We start from the raw sequence: 15,022 nt of genomic DNA on the forward strand, positions 1-15,022 counted from the left end.
GTAAAATCATACACTATTCTTTCTATGTAGAATGATTTGTAGCAAAATTGCAATGTTGCCAGTACAGATATTTTACCCCATTATTATTTTATGTACCTAAAATCAACTTATTTTTATTTAAAATTCCATCCCGTACCATAAGTACCATAACATGCTACTTAAAATTTTTATAAAATAATATTGCATTCCCTAAATATAACCAATAAGGATTACATTTCGTTGAATTAATTTTGTTCCGATAATGATTTTGGATATCGACTTTATTACTCTGTAATAGAGTTACCTTTTCTAAAAATATCAAGAAATTTGAAAATAGCTTCTACTTGAATGTGGAACAATGACTCATCGGCGTTACTACGAGTTCTATTCATCTCACATACTTTTCACTTTATGGCAGATTTACAGTTAGAGCTCCTGGTCGTGACCGTGTTTCGTGTACCCGTAGCCGAATCTCCGTTGCCGTGTTACTCGGCAACGGAGATCCGCTCCGTTTGCTCCGTGTGATTCGGCTACGTGTAATTAAGATACGTAGCTACGTGTACACGGAGATACGTGTGTGTGTGGATTGAGTGAGCACCTTCCGAAAATAAAAAAAAATATGCTGATCATTTAGTAAAAGTTCTAAAACAATTGTGAAACGAATCTCTGAATTTGTAAAAAGATAAATCAAAAGATACAGCCATTAACATGTGCTCACTCAGTTCTCACAAACCACCAATGAAAACAGTGAATATATTCATTTAACATATAATATTTATATACTAACATTTAGTAAAAAATAGGCCAACCTACCTCTATAAATATTAGATCACCTAGTGACGTATTAAATTTTTTACAAATAGTTTCTTATGCTCACTCAATCCACACACTTTTGAAAAGCCGAATTTTGATGAAAAACATAAGATTTAGACCGCTATTATATGTGTATAGTTTAGTAAAAGTGAAATGGGAATTTGTAAAATACAAAACGAACCACTAACGTGTCAGGTTTTTTTATAATAAATTTTTGTAAGTGCTCACTCAGTCCACACGTTTTGAGAAAGTTAAAAATGTAAATATCTTACGATTTGTAGCACCTAAGACACTCGAAAGTACTTCAACATTTAGTAAAAATTTTTACTAAATATCCACCATCTAATATTTTATATTCGTTGTCTGGTTTTAAAGATATTCAGACATAACTTTTCTCATACAAATGTATCAAGTAGGGTAACCACACTATGTCGGCTCCTGATTTTCCCCACCTTCCCATTGTCATATTGAGATTGGGGAGTTTCCTTCGTTCAATTTTGATAATATTAAACTAATACCATATTAATTCTCCATCTGCAAACTGTTTTTAGGTTATGTTCTTGGCCTAGTGATGATGTGTATTGTGTAATTTTTATCGACGTCAAGATAATAACCATATCGACATGCATGCATTAAAAAGGACATGAATGATAATTGGTAAGAAACAAAGAATATAATACTTCACTAGTAAGAAACCAGAACCTGGTAATCTAATCGCGCTAACAGATGAGCGTACCGGATTTGTAAGTGGGAGCGAGAAATAGTTATTCTTTTCTCGCTCCCACTTACAAATCCGGTAAACTATTATCAAAATTGAACGAAACTCCCCAATCTCAATATGACAATGGGAAGGTGGGGAAAATCAGGAGCCGACATAGTGTGGTCACCCTACTTGATACATTTGTATGAGAAAAGTTATGTCTGAATATCTTTAAAACCAGACAACGAATATAAAATATTAGATGGTGGATATTTAGTAAAAATTTTTACTAAATGTTGAAGTACTTTCGAGTATCTTAGGTGCTACAAATCGTAAGATATTTACATTTTTAACTTTCTCAAAACGTGTGGACTGAGTGAGCACTTACAAAAATTTATTATAAAAAACTTGACACGTTAGTGGTTCGTTTTGTATTTTACAAATTCCCATTTCACTTTTACTAAACTATACACATATAATAGCGGTCTAAATCTTATGTTTTTCATCAAAATTCGGCTTTTCAAAAGTGTGTGGATTGAGTGAGCATAAGAAACTATTTGTAAAAAATTTAATACGTCACTAGGTGATCTAATATTTATAGAGGTAGGTTGGCCTATTTTTTACTAAATGTTAGTATATAAATATTATATGTTAAATGAATATATTCACTGTTTTCATTGGTGGTTTGTGAGAACTGAGTGAGCACATGTTAATGGCTGTATCTTTTGATTTATCTTTTTACAAATTCAGAGATTCGTTTTACAATTGTTTTAGAACTTTTACTAAATGATCAGCATATTTTTTTTTATTTTCGGAAGGTGCTCACTCAATCCACACACACACGGAGATACGTATCTTATTTATACGTAGATCGGATCCAGTCGTGACCGTGACGTTTAGTGTAGATTTCATGCGTGTCACTAAGACCCCCGAATGTAATGCAAGGGGCGAGTTTTTAATTTCAGTTTCCATATTTTTGCATTTTAAATAAAGTTTTAAGAGTGATCAAAAATAATAAGATGCAAATATTATGTTGGAGGCAAAAATAATAGACCAGTACAAATTGTAAAAAATTTGTGTATCAAAAGAATTCGCGTATAATCAACATATAAAAAAATAGGTAAAATTCTAATTTTCATTCACATGACACAGACTATAATTAATCAACTTTTTTTAAATAATCTAACATGTACAGTCAGCGTCTTATAGTTGGTAGTATGATATAGGGCTTGGCCGGGCCAAGACGTGTGTACAAAAGGATAGGCATGGAAAGATTTGCGAAGTCCGGCGTGGCTTCCGTAGCTCAATTGGTAAGAGCATTGCACGGATTGCAAAAATGGTGCGGGTTCAAGTCCCGCCGGAAGCGTGAATTTTTCCATTTTTAAGACGTCACCCCAAGACTCTTGGGGTGACGTCTAGCGCCATCTACCGACAGACTATTACATCTTGTAACGGCACTGGAGTCTCAAGTTATATTGAGAATTCACCAGTAACAATGCGCTAACCCATACTAAATTAATTTTTATTAAGCAGAAACGTCTGCTAACGATTCTAAACATTTTTATATTAAAGCGTGTAGCGAGCTAACGCAAAGACGAGACGAGTGAAATATTGTTCAGTGGTATGGGATATTCTCTTCTTATCAATTGTAAAACTACCGTTTCTACACATTGTACTATTTTCAGAACATGAAGATTGAGCTTGTATCCTGCTCATAAAATCAATAATACCGTGTAACTTTGACCTCTCCAGCTTCCCATTGGCTGCGACCCTGCAATATTAGCTCAGTTGCTCTATTTCACTCGCACTTACACAAAACGCCATTGCAAACGTCAAAAAAGCAACAAACATGTTTATTTCTCAATACACGCAAAAATAATAAAGTTTAAATAATTGAGTAGAAACTACTCAAAATTCTGTATACAAGAAACAAAATTTTTTGCTCAGTTTATGTATGGTTTGGGTGATATTAAATATCTAAAATCCTGTTCTACATCGCGCTTTAGAAGATTTTAACCTCTATATCTATATAAGAAAGGTTTTAGGAATTTGCCTTGGGAGGTCCGTAGCTACTCAGTGAGCCGGTGTCGGCAGGGAGCCGGTCTAATTCCTTGCCATCAGATATGTTGAAGCGTATTAAGCAATTCATATATGGTAAACAATTAATTGTCAAGAAAAATGATAAAGAGAGACATTGGTCTCACCCATACTGAAGTAGCTGATTTGACTTCCTCTTTTATGAACAACGTGAGGTTAATATTTTGATCACTTTTTTTTGCACTGATTTTTTTGTCTTCATTACTTATTAGTTTTAAGTCCTACAATAGTTTTGCTTTTTTGTGGGGGGAAAAGTAACAAAACCACTAAAATATAATATTATACCTTAGGCATCTACAACAAACTACTACTACAGCAAATGGTGTTAATATGCATTCTTAAAAGGAACACGCCAAAAGATTAAAGAAAAAAATGATACTCTTCTTATAAAAATCTATAGAATCCTTCCGGGTAACTGTAAACGATGTCATAGATAAGAACAAAAAAGAGAGTCAAATCCGCTACACCGGTATGTGTGAGACAAGTCTCATTTCATTTTGCTGTTTTGTTTGACATTATTTTTATTAATCATTTTTATATTAAACCCATACATGACGACTTCTTCAAGGCGACATATTCAGATGGTGGAGGCTTAAGCCGGCCCCCCACCACGACCGGTTTCCCGTGTAGCAACGGACTCCCGTGCATTTAGAAACGCGTCTTGTATTTATGCTGCCGAGTCAAAAAACTTCGTAAGCGCGATGTAGACCCAGCGATCTGATTGGTCGGTGTATGTGACGTAGTATCGCAGCAACGTGGGTTACGCTCGGCTGGTAAGCAAAGGTGTATAAGTTTCATTGTTGCATTTTGTATTATGAATTACTTGGGTTTCAACAATGGTTACAAAGGTGGTGATGGGGAGTAAATGTAAATGTAGAGAAGAAATCAAGAACTTGTTAACAGTTTATCGTGATCAAGTTTTTGGTACAAGTGTTATCCGATTACTCTCTCTTTTTGGTGGCAAACAAGCAAACGGCGGTCTGTTGCGCTGTTGCCTATCACAACTCTGGTCCATTCTAGAGGTATGCCTAAATATGCCATTCTATGTGTTTTAGAAAAACAAATCTGCTGATGATTCATTGTATTCTCTTATGAGAGTGGTTCTGGATGTTCTGGTCGTTCGTAATCATAAATACTAAATGATTTATCAAGACGTATCCCGTATCCCAAGATGTCAAAAATTTAAAGGTGTCATTTTTAATATTAAATATTACAAGAATTTATTCCTTATCTTCTTATTACAATTTCTGTTTCATGATTCAACCAATTACTACTGCCACCCACGCACCGTTAACGTAGTCCAACGTCATGCAACGTAAAAGGAATCGATGTTTCTATTTATAGTATCTACGACTAGGAAATCTAATCCATAGAGTGCAGTCAGCTGAACCAATGTAATTCAACGTAAACAGATTATTATTCAAACAACTAAACTAACATAATTTGGACTCTACTCCTTAGATTCTGCTATTTGAATAGTAAATACTTTAGATAATAACTAATAGATACTTGCATTGGTTACGTTTCCAACTTTCTACAGCAGCAACAAATAGGACATGCAGGTTATTGCTAAAGTACATGACCCATATAATGCTTAATTATATCTCAATGGTAATACTTGACACGCTTATTGAGTAAAAAATTTTATTGAATCTATAAATGCATTTGGTTTAGTAATATTTCGATACCGTAAACACTCTATAAGCATTCGTGTTGATCCTATGTCTAATCAAAATACAATAAACAATGCGCATTGACTGATGGTCAGATGCGTGGTTAGTAGTAATACAACATTCTTGTAATAAATTAATTAGTTATCAAACAGAAGATGTCTGATGCGGTTAATAGCTTTTATGTTTATAAACTAGGACATACGGTCACTCCTCATTCTACTTGAGTGCACTAATAGAATAATAGTTATGGCTACTAACTGGCTGACCTTCTAATCCTTGAAACGATTGTGCTTATGAAAGGAATAGAGAAGCAAAATTTTCCTGAAGTGATTAGGCGAAACCTCATTATTTACCACTTACTTACTTTTACTTGTTTTATTGACCTTTGACCGTTTGGCAAAAAAAGTAACTTAAGTTTCATGGATTGTCTGGTTTGTGACCGATGTATGTTGACGTCGTCTAATTTCTAAAAAATGTTGTTGATTACATTGTACTTTGTCAGAAGCTCAACTTTATATCTACATTGTTCGTTTTTTTTCAATAGTTCCGATGCTATTACTGACACAATTTGGTTGCAACAACCCAAGCGCAAATAGATACTGATTAAGACCAGAAACGGCATAATAGTCTCTGATCCCAGATTACTTTAGAACCTTTTTATAGTTTCAGTTGTTCTCTACTTCTGCGCATGCACGAGTGCACGTTGCATTGCACTCAACTACCGTAAACAGTTAAGGCTCATCTACTCTTAATCTTTCCTTAGTCATCTGACTTACTCTTTCCAACTTTATGATAACTGAACGGCGGTATTAGAAAAATAAATGCAAATGTGATAGCAACTAAAACTGATAATTACAAATTATAAATGATTACTTACTGAAAATAATGGTTATGATAAACTCTTACATGAAAAAGATACCGTTTCTGGTTGAGAATAATAAATAATGTCGCAAATTTTGACAATATTAATTTCTCATTCTAGTAACTTACACCAAACCAATACAGGGTATAGCTATTATCTTCTTCTTTGCCTTTTTCCATAAATCATTTGGGGTCGGCTCTCCTCGTCAGTCTTCGCCAGGCGTATCTGTTCTGGGTCGTCGAGACATCTGCTTGAGCTTTCTTAAAGTCGTTGTTAATGACGGACATCCAGGTCGTAAGGGGTAAATTACCCAAAACATATGGAGATATTCAGTTCATTTTATGATTGCCTCTTCCTTCCGGTGCACTGTGTCTTAGGTGTCCATGGGCGCCAGTCATCGCTTAGGCAACTGAGTCTGCTTGATTGCCTCCTATCGCATAAAAAAATCATAAATTGAAAGTTTTCGTTGAGACTGTCTAATACTTCGTCATAGAGCAAAGCTGCCTGAGTCCAGTCTAGATAGGAAGACGTTGTATTCGCCGTCTATAGACAATCCCCTTAACGGTGCATTGAAGAAACCTGATTCAACCCCTCCACGGATATCTCAGAGTAGACTAAACTAGATCCAACATTTGTACATTAAGTATAAGCAGTTACGTGTGCACAACTTAGAGCTGTATATTATTTTCAAAAACTTGAACATGACATTACATGAAAGGAATATTTAAATGTTTATGAAACTTTTAGTAATCATGCCATTTTATCCTCCAAGCGTAAGAGTGCAAAGACTGGTATTTTAGCAGTACAAATGCCTAAAAATATTCGATTAGGTTTCATACTGATTGGGATTCAAATTTTGTTGCTTAATTTAGGATCGAATTTGTCTGAGAAGCATTCAATAAAGAGATAAATATTCAATGTTTCTTAATTTCTAGAAAGTACTGTATTTCAATCGTACATATTGCAATGCTAATAAGTAATTAATTAAACCTCAACACAGAACCAAGGTAGAAAATATGGAAGATCTCTCTGTTTTTAACCCTAACCTGCTGTTCTGCATCGCGCTATCGAAGTTTCTTAGCCCACTTCGTATATAAAACAGCGTAAAGCCAAGCAGTTCGGGGAGTCCAGTACCTCACAGTAAAGCGGTCCTGTGCAGCCGCTTCACGTAATTGCACACACACCCAAAATCTGACCCTGTCTCATGTTGCATGACTTCAACATTTGCCATTCTGTCGACTAGAAGAAATTGCTAGACTGTATTTGGATACCCGCGACGCTGTAGAATGACGAATGCTTGAACTTGAGGACGACTGCTTACAGTACTGATGTGGTAGATTTGACTCCTTTTTTATACCTTATATTAGATCATATTTTTAGAGTTCCGTAGGTACCTCAAAAAGGATTTTAGTCATATCAAGCTCCACCTGTGCAAGAGTTAAGTGACCGCCATAATTTCATAGAAGTCGATGTTTAAAATAACACTTGCACTAGGCTTCAAATCGTTGCAATCATAGCTTAGGATAACTTATTTGTTAAAAAAATATTTTACACTCAGAAAGAAGTATGAGGATATCACACATATCCTTGTTGATTTTTTTTGGGTAAATACATTAAAAAAAGTTAATTTCTTGTTAAAATTAAAATATATCAAATGTTCTCAGTTGCATTACGCATTATTATTTACCTCATTATATTTACAGTTATAATTTCAAATAAGTGAACTCGTAGTAACGCAGTTGTTATTGCATTGAATATTGCACATAACAATAAACATTTATTTTAAAATTAAATAAATAAATATATTTACTTTACCACTTACAAGGGTAAGCTTTTATTTTACTGGTAACACTAATCACAGCCTGCTATTCCAAATGCGTATCAATCAAAGGCGAGTGTTGCCTAATTATTAATCCTAGATAACCAATATAAATGAGACCCATGAAGCCCATGAGTAGTCAACGATCATAATACACTGGTTTTCAGTTATTTCTTTGACCGGTCCTTGGTAAGCGGAGAGAATATATATCCTGCGCGCGCATTTCAAATTCAAACGTCAGTGCTGGATCGCAGTTGATCTGTCAACAAAACCCAAATAATTATTGAAATAACAAAAAGATATTAAAATATTACGTAATTTAAATGTATGTGAATAATTAATATAAAGGAGAATCAACTGTAAGTGCCTATACATTTTGCTAAGTTATATTATCTTTTATTTAACAGAAAAAGTTTGGTCGATTTTCGTGCTATCAAGTGTTATTGGTTTTTAGATTTTCTAATATAATTCGTGTTACGGTTGTTGCTCAAAATAACGCATATTTAATTGATCAGTATTGTAAAATGCAAACTGTCCAAAATTGTTTCAATTATTACTGTTATTTACCTTTATAATAAGAGATAGATATTAACATAAATATTATATTTGAGGAAATAGTTAGTGCCACCGTCAAATACATTAAATTAATTCATATCATTTATTTGCTTTTACATAAAAAATCATGCAAATACAGTTATGATAAGCCAAGTAAACTCTGTACTTACTTACATGCAAAATTTTCTTTAAATGTATGTATAAATAATACCCACTTCCCGGTTTCCGATTGAGCTGAAAATTTGCACACATATGTAAATCATGTGACAATGCAATATTATGGTATCATGGAGCTGATCTGATGATGGGGCAGAAAGGTGGTCAAAGGAACTCTGTTGTGAAATGTCGCATTCCCATCGAGTAAGGGGTTTTTAGAGACATCTTGGAGAGCAGTAGATGATTTTTGAAAGAAAGGTACAGCCAGTGATAAAAGCTTGTGCCAAAAATGATATTTTTGCAAAAAAACTTATTATAATTTTGTTTCAAGAATCCTTGTTATACTGGTATAGTTAGAATTCTCTTAATTTGTATGTATACCTTTTTATTTCAGCGGCAATTACAATGAATGGAGGAAACTCTGGGGCGGTGTTCTTTCTGGGAACTAGAGCACATTATCAAGTAAGTAGTTTTATTTGAAAATATCTCACTGAGTAAATGTGTGTTGAAATCTAGTCAAATCAATTGTCCTACTTTGGTGATTACTATAAGGCTAGATTTGCTTGTATCTTTATATGAATAACCTGTCACAGCAACCTTATGTCACATGTATAACGGGTTAGGAATTTCACCACCCCTTTTCCTTGTTTGGATATTGTAGAAGTCTACTGTGGGATATAATAGGTCCATTGTGGTGTGGTCACGGGCTCAGACGAAGGATACTATAGACTTGACGTTAGCGTACACCCGTAAGGGACAGATATAGAATAATGGAGCGAATTTAAGAATCACTTTAAAAATGGCTGACAGTTTACCATAAACAACCTACGTAATTTGGGCGGATAATAAGCTTGACAAGCCACGTCCTAAGGGCCCATTTAGATGGTACGAGAACTCGCATACGAGTTTTATTACATTGCGGTATTTGATGGCTGTACAAAATTGTATGTAACCTCAACAGCCCGCAATGTAACTAAAATCGCATGCGAGTTCGCACGCCGTCTAAATCAGGCCTTATTGTTTGCCACAAACTCGTTTGTGGCAACGGCGGAAAAGTGAAACTATGACAAAGACAAAAAATAACATTTTGCTCTCTGTCACTCTTATTATAATTTGTATGTGACCATCTCGTTCGGTAGTGGTATTATTATTTGGCTATCTAGTCTATAGTATCCTTTGTTTAAGGTCACGGGCTGGCAACCTGTCACTGTACCTATCACAATCTTGTTTCCTTTAAACCCCTTAATTGCCAAGAGAGGCACTGGAACATACAGTTTCATGAGCTCTGCCAACCCTGTTTGGGAATACAGGTTTGAGTTTATGTACTTATATGTAGCATCCATTACATACAAAAAAGTAGGCTTTTGCTTGGGAACAACATATATTTTTTGACAAAACACATTGGACAGCTTGACAAAAAAAAGAGTATAATACAAAATGGAACTATTTTTTTTAAATCATAGCAACACTTACTATTGTCAGTCTCATGCAAAAGTGTCTCAATAGTTGCCACATGTAAAACGGTTTACATAGAATAGACGGTGGCGCCCCTATTACTCCCTATTACTTTACTCTTTTTTTGCCTGGTACAGTCACTGGCATGAATAAGTGAATGATTTATGTACCTTGTCACTTTAACATTGTGTTTGAAATGTCATACGAAATTGTCAAACGATTAGAAGCGACAAGGTATAGAAGTCAACACTTATGCGTGACTCTGGGTCTTAAATGAGCCCAAACTTAAATGCTATAAATTTTTCAGGTCCTCAATCAACCAGAACGCCCCTTCGATGTGGAAAACGGCAACTCCTCGCAAACCGGATCCACCGCTAGCTCTCTCTGGCCGGATACTGACTCGCAAAATAACGAGCGATGGTGCAACGACAACGATATTAACGGTAATCACTTCTTTACTATACTCAGAAATACGAGCATTACTTTTTTTTGCCAATAATTTTTTTTTTAATTGTTTTAGGGAATTTTAGGTCCATTGTACTCAGAATCACGAGTACTTTCAATCTCACTGGGAGACAAAAAGTGTCCCAGAATTTCCATACATTTTTGTTACCTTCCTCTTTTGTTACCCCATACAACATGTACGGAGAATGGTAACAAAATAAGAAAAAATCGTATGGGACAATTTTTTTTACTACTAGGATTGAAAAAGCTAGTAATTCTGAGTAGAAATAGTACTTTTTTTTATATCACACTTCATAAAAGTGTCAAAAAAAAAGAAATGCTCATATACCCACTCTTATCCCCCGACGCAATAGGCTACTTGCCTCCTAGTCAAATCAGCTTCTTTTTAAGAACTGTCAAAACGAATTTGAACGACTTTTTAATATGGAATTAATATGAAATCGTATTGAGTGACGTCACGATTCAGTTACTTTATTATATTTCTACCTGACTTGTTAAATAGAAGAAACTTCTAATGCGACTTGTAACTGACAGCGCTTAACAGGTTAAAGCGTTAAACCAGCCACTCACTCACTCAGTGTTACGTTGCGTTAAACGCCAACTCACTCACTCAGTGACATAATTGTTTTGAATGGTGGAATGTGTGTGTTTTATATTTAGATTTAGTGCAGAACACAGATGTCATATATACCATAGATCAAGCAAACGTATCTACTTAGCGTGTCAAATAACTCAGTGAAATCCACTGAGTTGTCCGTCTTTACTCGCAGCTTGCAGCTTTCGGGCGTCAATTTTTGTAAGTTGAAGTCAACCAAAACATAAAAAATGCCTCGTTACGTGATATTCAATTGCAACAACACAAAAATTATGAACAATCAAGAGCCTGAGACATATTTAAAATTACAGGCAAGAATCAACTTCAGTACAAAATTTGACACGCTCGGCCCCTATACAATTATATGAATTTGTTTCTTCTATCTAAATTAAGTTCTGTGGTCAGAACAGAACTTAATAAACATTTTTATATTAAAGGAAAAATTGGAAAAATTTACGCTTCCGGCGGCTCCCCTTCCGGCTTTCCTTTAATATAAAAATGTTTAGAATCGTTAGCAGACGTTTCTTCTTGTTAAAAATTAAATTTATTAATAAACTTTGAAATTCAGTGCATTTTGCTTTTTCATTGTGGTTTGCTGACAACTTTGATTTTTCTTTGTTATAGTAAACGAAGAGAAAGACACCGGTGTGAAAAGGAGAGCCAAGCGAAGACCGAGCGAGACGGCGCTATGCGAGGACATGAGACCAGCGCAGCTGAACGGCAATGCCAATGAGAGGTGAAAACTACTTATTACACATTTGTATATTCTAGAGATGGGCCGAATATGGACTTTGCCGAATACGAATATTCGGCCGAACATTCGGTTCAGCTCTTACCGAACCGAACATTCGGCCGAATATTCGGTTACGCCATATTTTGAAAGAGGATGTTCATTAATAGTATTTTATGCAACAGGCGTTTAAAGGAGGTCAAAAAAGACGAGTGGCGTGGGTAACAATTTGAGGCGAAGCCGAAAATTGTTATTGAGACGCCACGAGTATTTTTTGACTCAGTTAAACACCGTTGCATACAATACTTTTTCTACGACCATGCACTTAGTTTTTAATAGTTTTCTTGAATAAATTTCGTGAAATTCACACTGTTTCCTGTATTTTGACTCAAAGGTTTGCACTGTCAGCTCGGCTGCGCAAAGCCTTCCCGCGCACGTCCGCAGTGTCGTTATAAGGCGTTGCCATGGTTACAGAGCCAAACAATGCGTTTTCAGTTTTTTCGATACTGCGCGCATGCGCGGAAAGCCGGCGGACGCTGGCTTTGGGGAATAGACCTTTATGTAGGGTTTTAAAGATCTGTGCACGACCCTGTAAATGACGAATAACAGTTCGGGAGTAGAAAAAACTATTAAATGATTGATAAAGGTTACATTTGTTACTACAACTATGTTTTTATGATTTAGTGGATAATTGAAACTTAGTTAAAACAACTCTGAACACAAGTCTTGAACTACGTTTTTTAACTTTTTTACAAAACAAATGTATTTAAGTACATATATTTTAGAATAGAATAGAATAGAATATTTTTATTCGAAAGCACACAGATAATAAACAATTTTACACTGACATAAAATAGTAATAAAGTGCCACGAAATGGCTTCACCTCAGCATATTGCTGGCGACTTCCAGCGCTGGTCTTCATTTTGACGCATAGGTTTCTCTCTTTTAAGCAGTTCCTTGAAAAACTGCTAAACTAGGAGCTTATTATCCAATGGAATACGTAAGATCTTCATTAGTTATTTACTTTGTTTATTCGGTAAATATTCGGCAACGCAACCGAACTACGGCCGAATACCAACATTGAAAAACTTGCCGAATATGCCGAATACCGAATATTTACCGATTATTCGGCCCATCTCTAGTATATTCTATTATCCATACTTAATATTATAAATGGGAAAGTGTGTGTGACTGTTTGTTTGTCCGGCCTTCACGGCAAAACGGAGTGACGAATTGACGCGATTTTTTAAGTGGAGATAGCTGAAGGTATGGAGAGTGACATATGATACTTTTTGTCTCTTTCTAACCCCCCCACTTCCCTGAAATGGGGGCTGGAAGTTTGTATGAAGTATCCCGCAATGTTTGAATTTAAGGCAAGCGAAGCCGCGGGCGAAAGCTAGTATACCATACACTAAAGAAAAGGAGACTAAGCCCACTGGTGGCGAAGCCCGGAATCGAACCCGGGTCTCCAGCTATCGCGACTGACGTGCTAAACCGCTACACCACCCCGACCGCCGTGGTGTCCGTCGAAATATTCTCTAGTGTATGTTGTCTCTGAAAGCTGGGCGCCTCTGCATGGCAAAAAGAAATCAAGTTCAATTTGTAACCTATACCTGTTCAGTAAGTTCAAAGTTGTAGTTAAAATTAACTGGTGGCGGTCGCTTTCGTAAAAATTTTGGGATTAAGTAGTTGTTAAAGCGAACCCTAGGCTCCCATGAGCCTTGGCAAATGCCGGGATAACGCAATGAGGACGATGAGTGAACTCAACTGCTTTATTTATGAAGTCTCTATTAGTTTTGAAGTGCTAGTCGAATTCTGGGCTCAGCCCTATAGTATTGCTCACAGAACTTAATTTAGGGTCCCCCCACATCTAGCGTCTCGCGAGCGTCGCGTCGGGCCAACTGTATGGAAAAAGACGTCGCGTCGACGCGACGTCGGCGCGGCGTCAGGCTTTGCCCATACAGTTGGCCCGACGCGACGCTCGCGAGACGCTAGATGTGGGGGGACCCTTAGATAGAAGAAACAAATTCATATATTTGTATAGGGGCCGAGCGTGTCAAATTTTGTACTGAAGTTGATTCTTGCCTGTAATTTTAAATATGTCTCAGGCTCTTGATTGTTCATAATTTTTGTGTTGTTGCAATTGAATATCACGTAACGAGGCATTTTTTATGTTTTGGTTGACTTCAACTTACAAAAATTGACGCCCGAAAGCTGCAAGCTGCGAGTAAAGACGGACAACTCAGTGGATTTCACTGAGTTCATTTGACACGCTAAGTAGATACGTTTGCTTGATCTATGGTATATATGACATCTGTGGTATTGCTCCTGGAAAGTTATGTATGAAAATCTTGGCATAATTAATGGAAGATTTTTTTAAATTGGGATATGTACATTATCGGCCGAAGTTATTTTTCATCAACCCTCTCCACCCCTCCCCCTCTGCGTCACCCCTCTATCCCCCCCCCCCCCTAAAGAGCAGAAAATGCGGTATTTCTCGATTTCTGAAAATTTCAGCAAGGACCAACTTTCGTGACGGATCGCGCGAAAACTATAAGCGCTAGCACAAAAGTGTTAATGAGAGAGTTATAGTCAATTTATTAAGGACTAGCTTTTGCCAGCGGCTTCGGTCGCGTTAGATAGAGACAGAAAGTAGCCTATGTCACTCTCCATCCCTTCAACTATCTCCAATTAAAAAATCACGACAATTCGTCGCTCCGATTTGCCGTGAAAGACGGACAAACAAACAGACACACACACTTTCCTATTTATAATATTAGTATGGATTACCTCGTTCCTACACGCTTTTTCTGTATCTGCAACGGTTTTGTCAGAATTTGAGAAAAACCGCATTTACGACTCTTTAAGGGAGGGTAGAGGGGTGACGTAGAGGGGGGAGGGGTGGGGAGGGTTGATGAAAAATAGCTTCGGTCTACAACGTACATATCCCAATAAAAAAAATCTTCCATTAATTATGCCGTAATTTTAGCTAATTTTCCCGTATTACTAAAGCGGTCACATCGTCATGTCATGCCATGACTCCATGACACACAAATAATCTTTGGGTTCGTCCATTAACAAATAACATAGGTACACTGTTTGTGTATTGTGAGGAGTTATAT

At 36.3% G+C, this 15,022-nt stretch overlaps 1 protein-coding gene and 1 non-coding gene across 2 annotated transcripts in view; both read left to right on the top strand.

The window, feature by feature from the left end:
* The first annotated feature begins 2,784 nt into the window (after positions 1 to 2,784).
* Trnas-gga lies at positions 2,785 to 2,858 on the top strand. The gene has a single exon. It is a non-coding gene; the product is annotated as a tRNA-Ser (tRNA).
* A 6,197-nt stretch (positions 2,859 to 9,055) lies between these two features.
* The window catches only part of LOC125238974, a 32,753-nt gene continuing 26,786 nt past the window's right edge, over positions 9,056 to 15,022 (top strand). The window contains exons 1-3 of the mRNA XM_048146475.1: positions 9,056 to 9,116; positions 10,417 to 10,552; positions 11,794 to 11,905. Of these exons, the coding sequence (XP_048002432.1) occupies positions 9,060 to 9,116; positions 10,417 to 10,552; positions 11,794 to 11,905 (305 nt within the window). The 5' untranslated portion in view covers positions 9,056 to 9,059. The remainder of the gene's footprint in view (positions 9,117 to 10,416; positions 10,553 to 11,793; positions 11,906 to 15,022) is intronic.

Source organism: Leguminivora glycinivorella, chromosome 24 (genome assembly GCF_023078275.1).
Source record: "Leguminivora glycinivorella isolate SPB_JAAS2020 chromosome 24, LegGlyc_1.1, whole genome shotgun sequence".
NCBI lineage: Eukaryota > Metazoa > Arthropoda > Insecta > Lepidoptera > Tortricidae > Leguminivora > Leguminivora glycinivorella.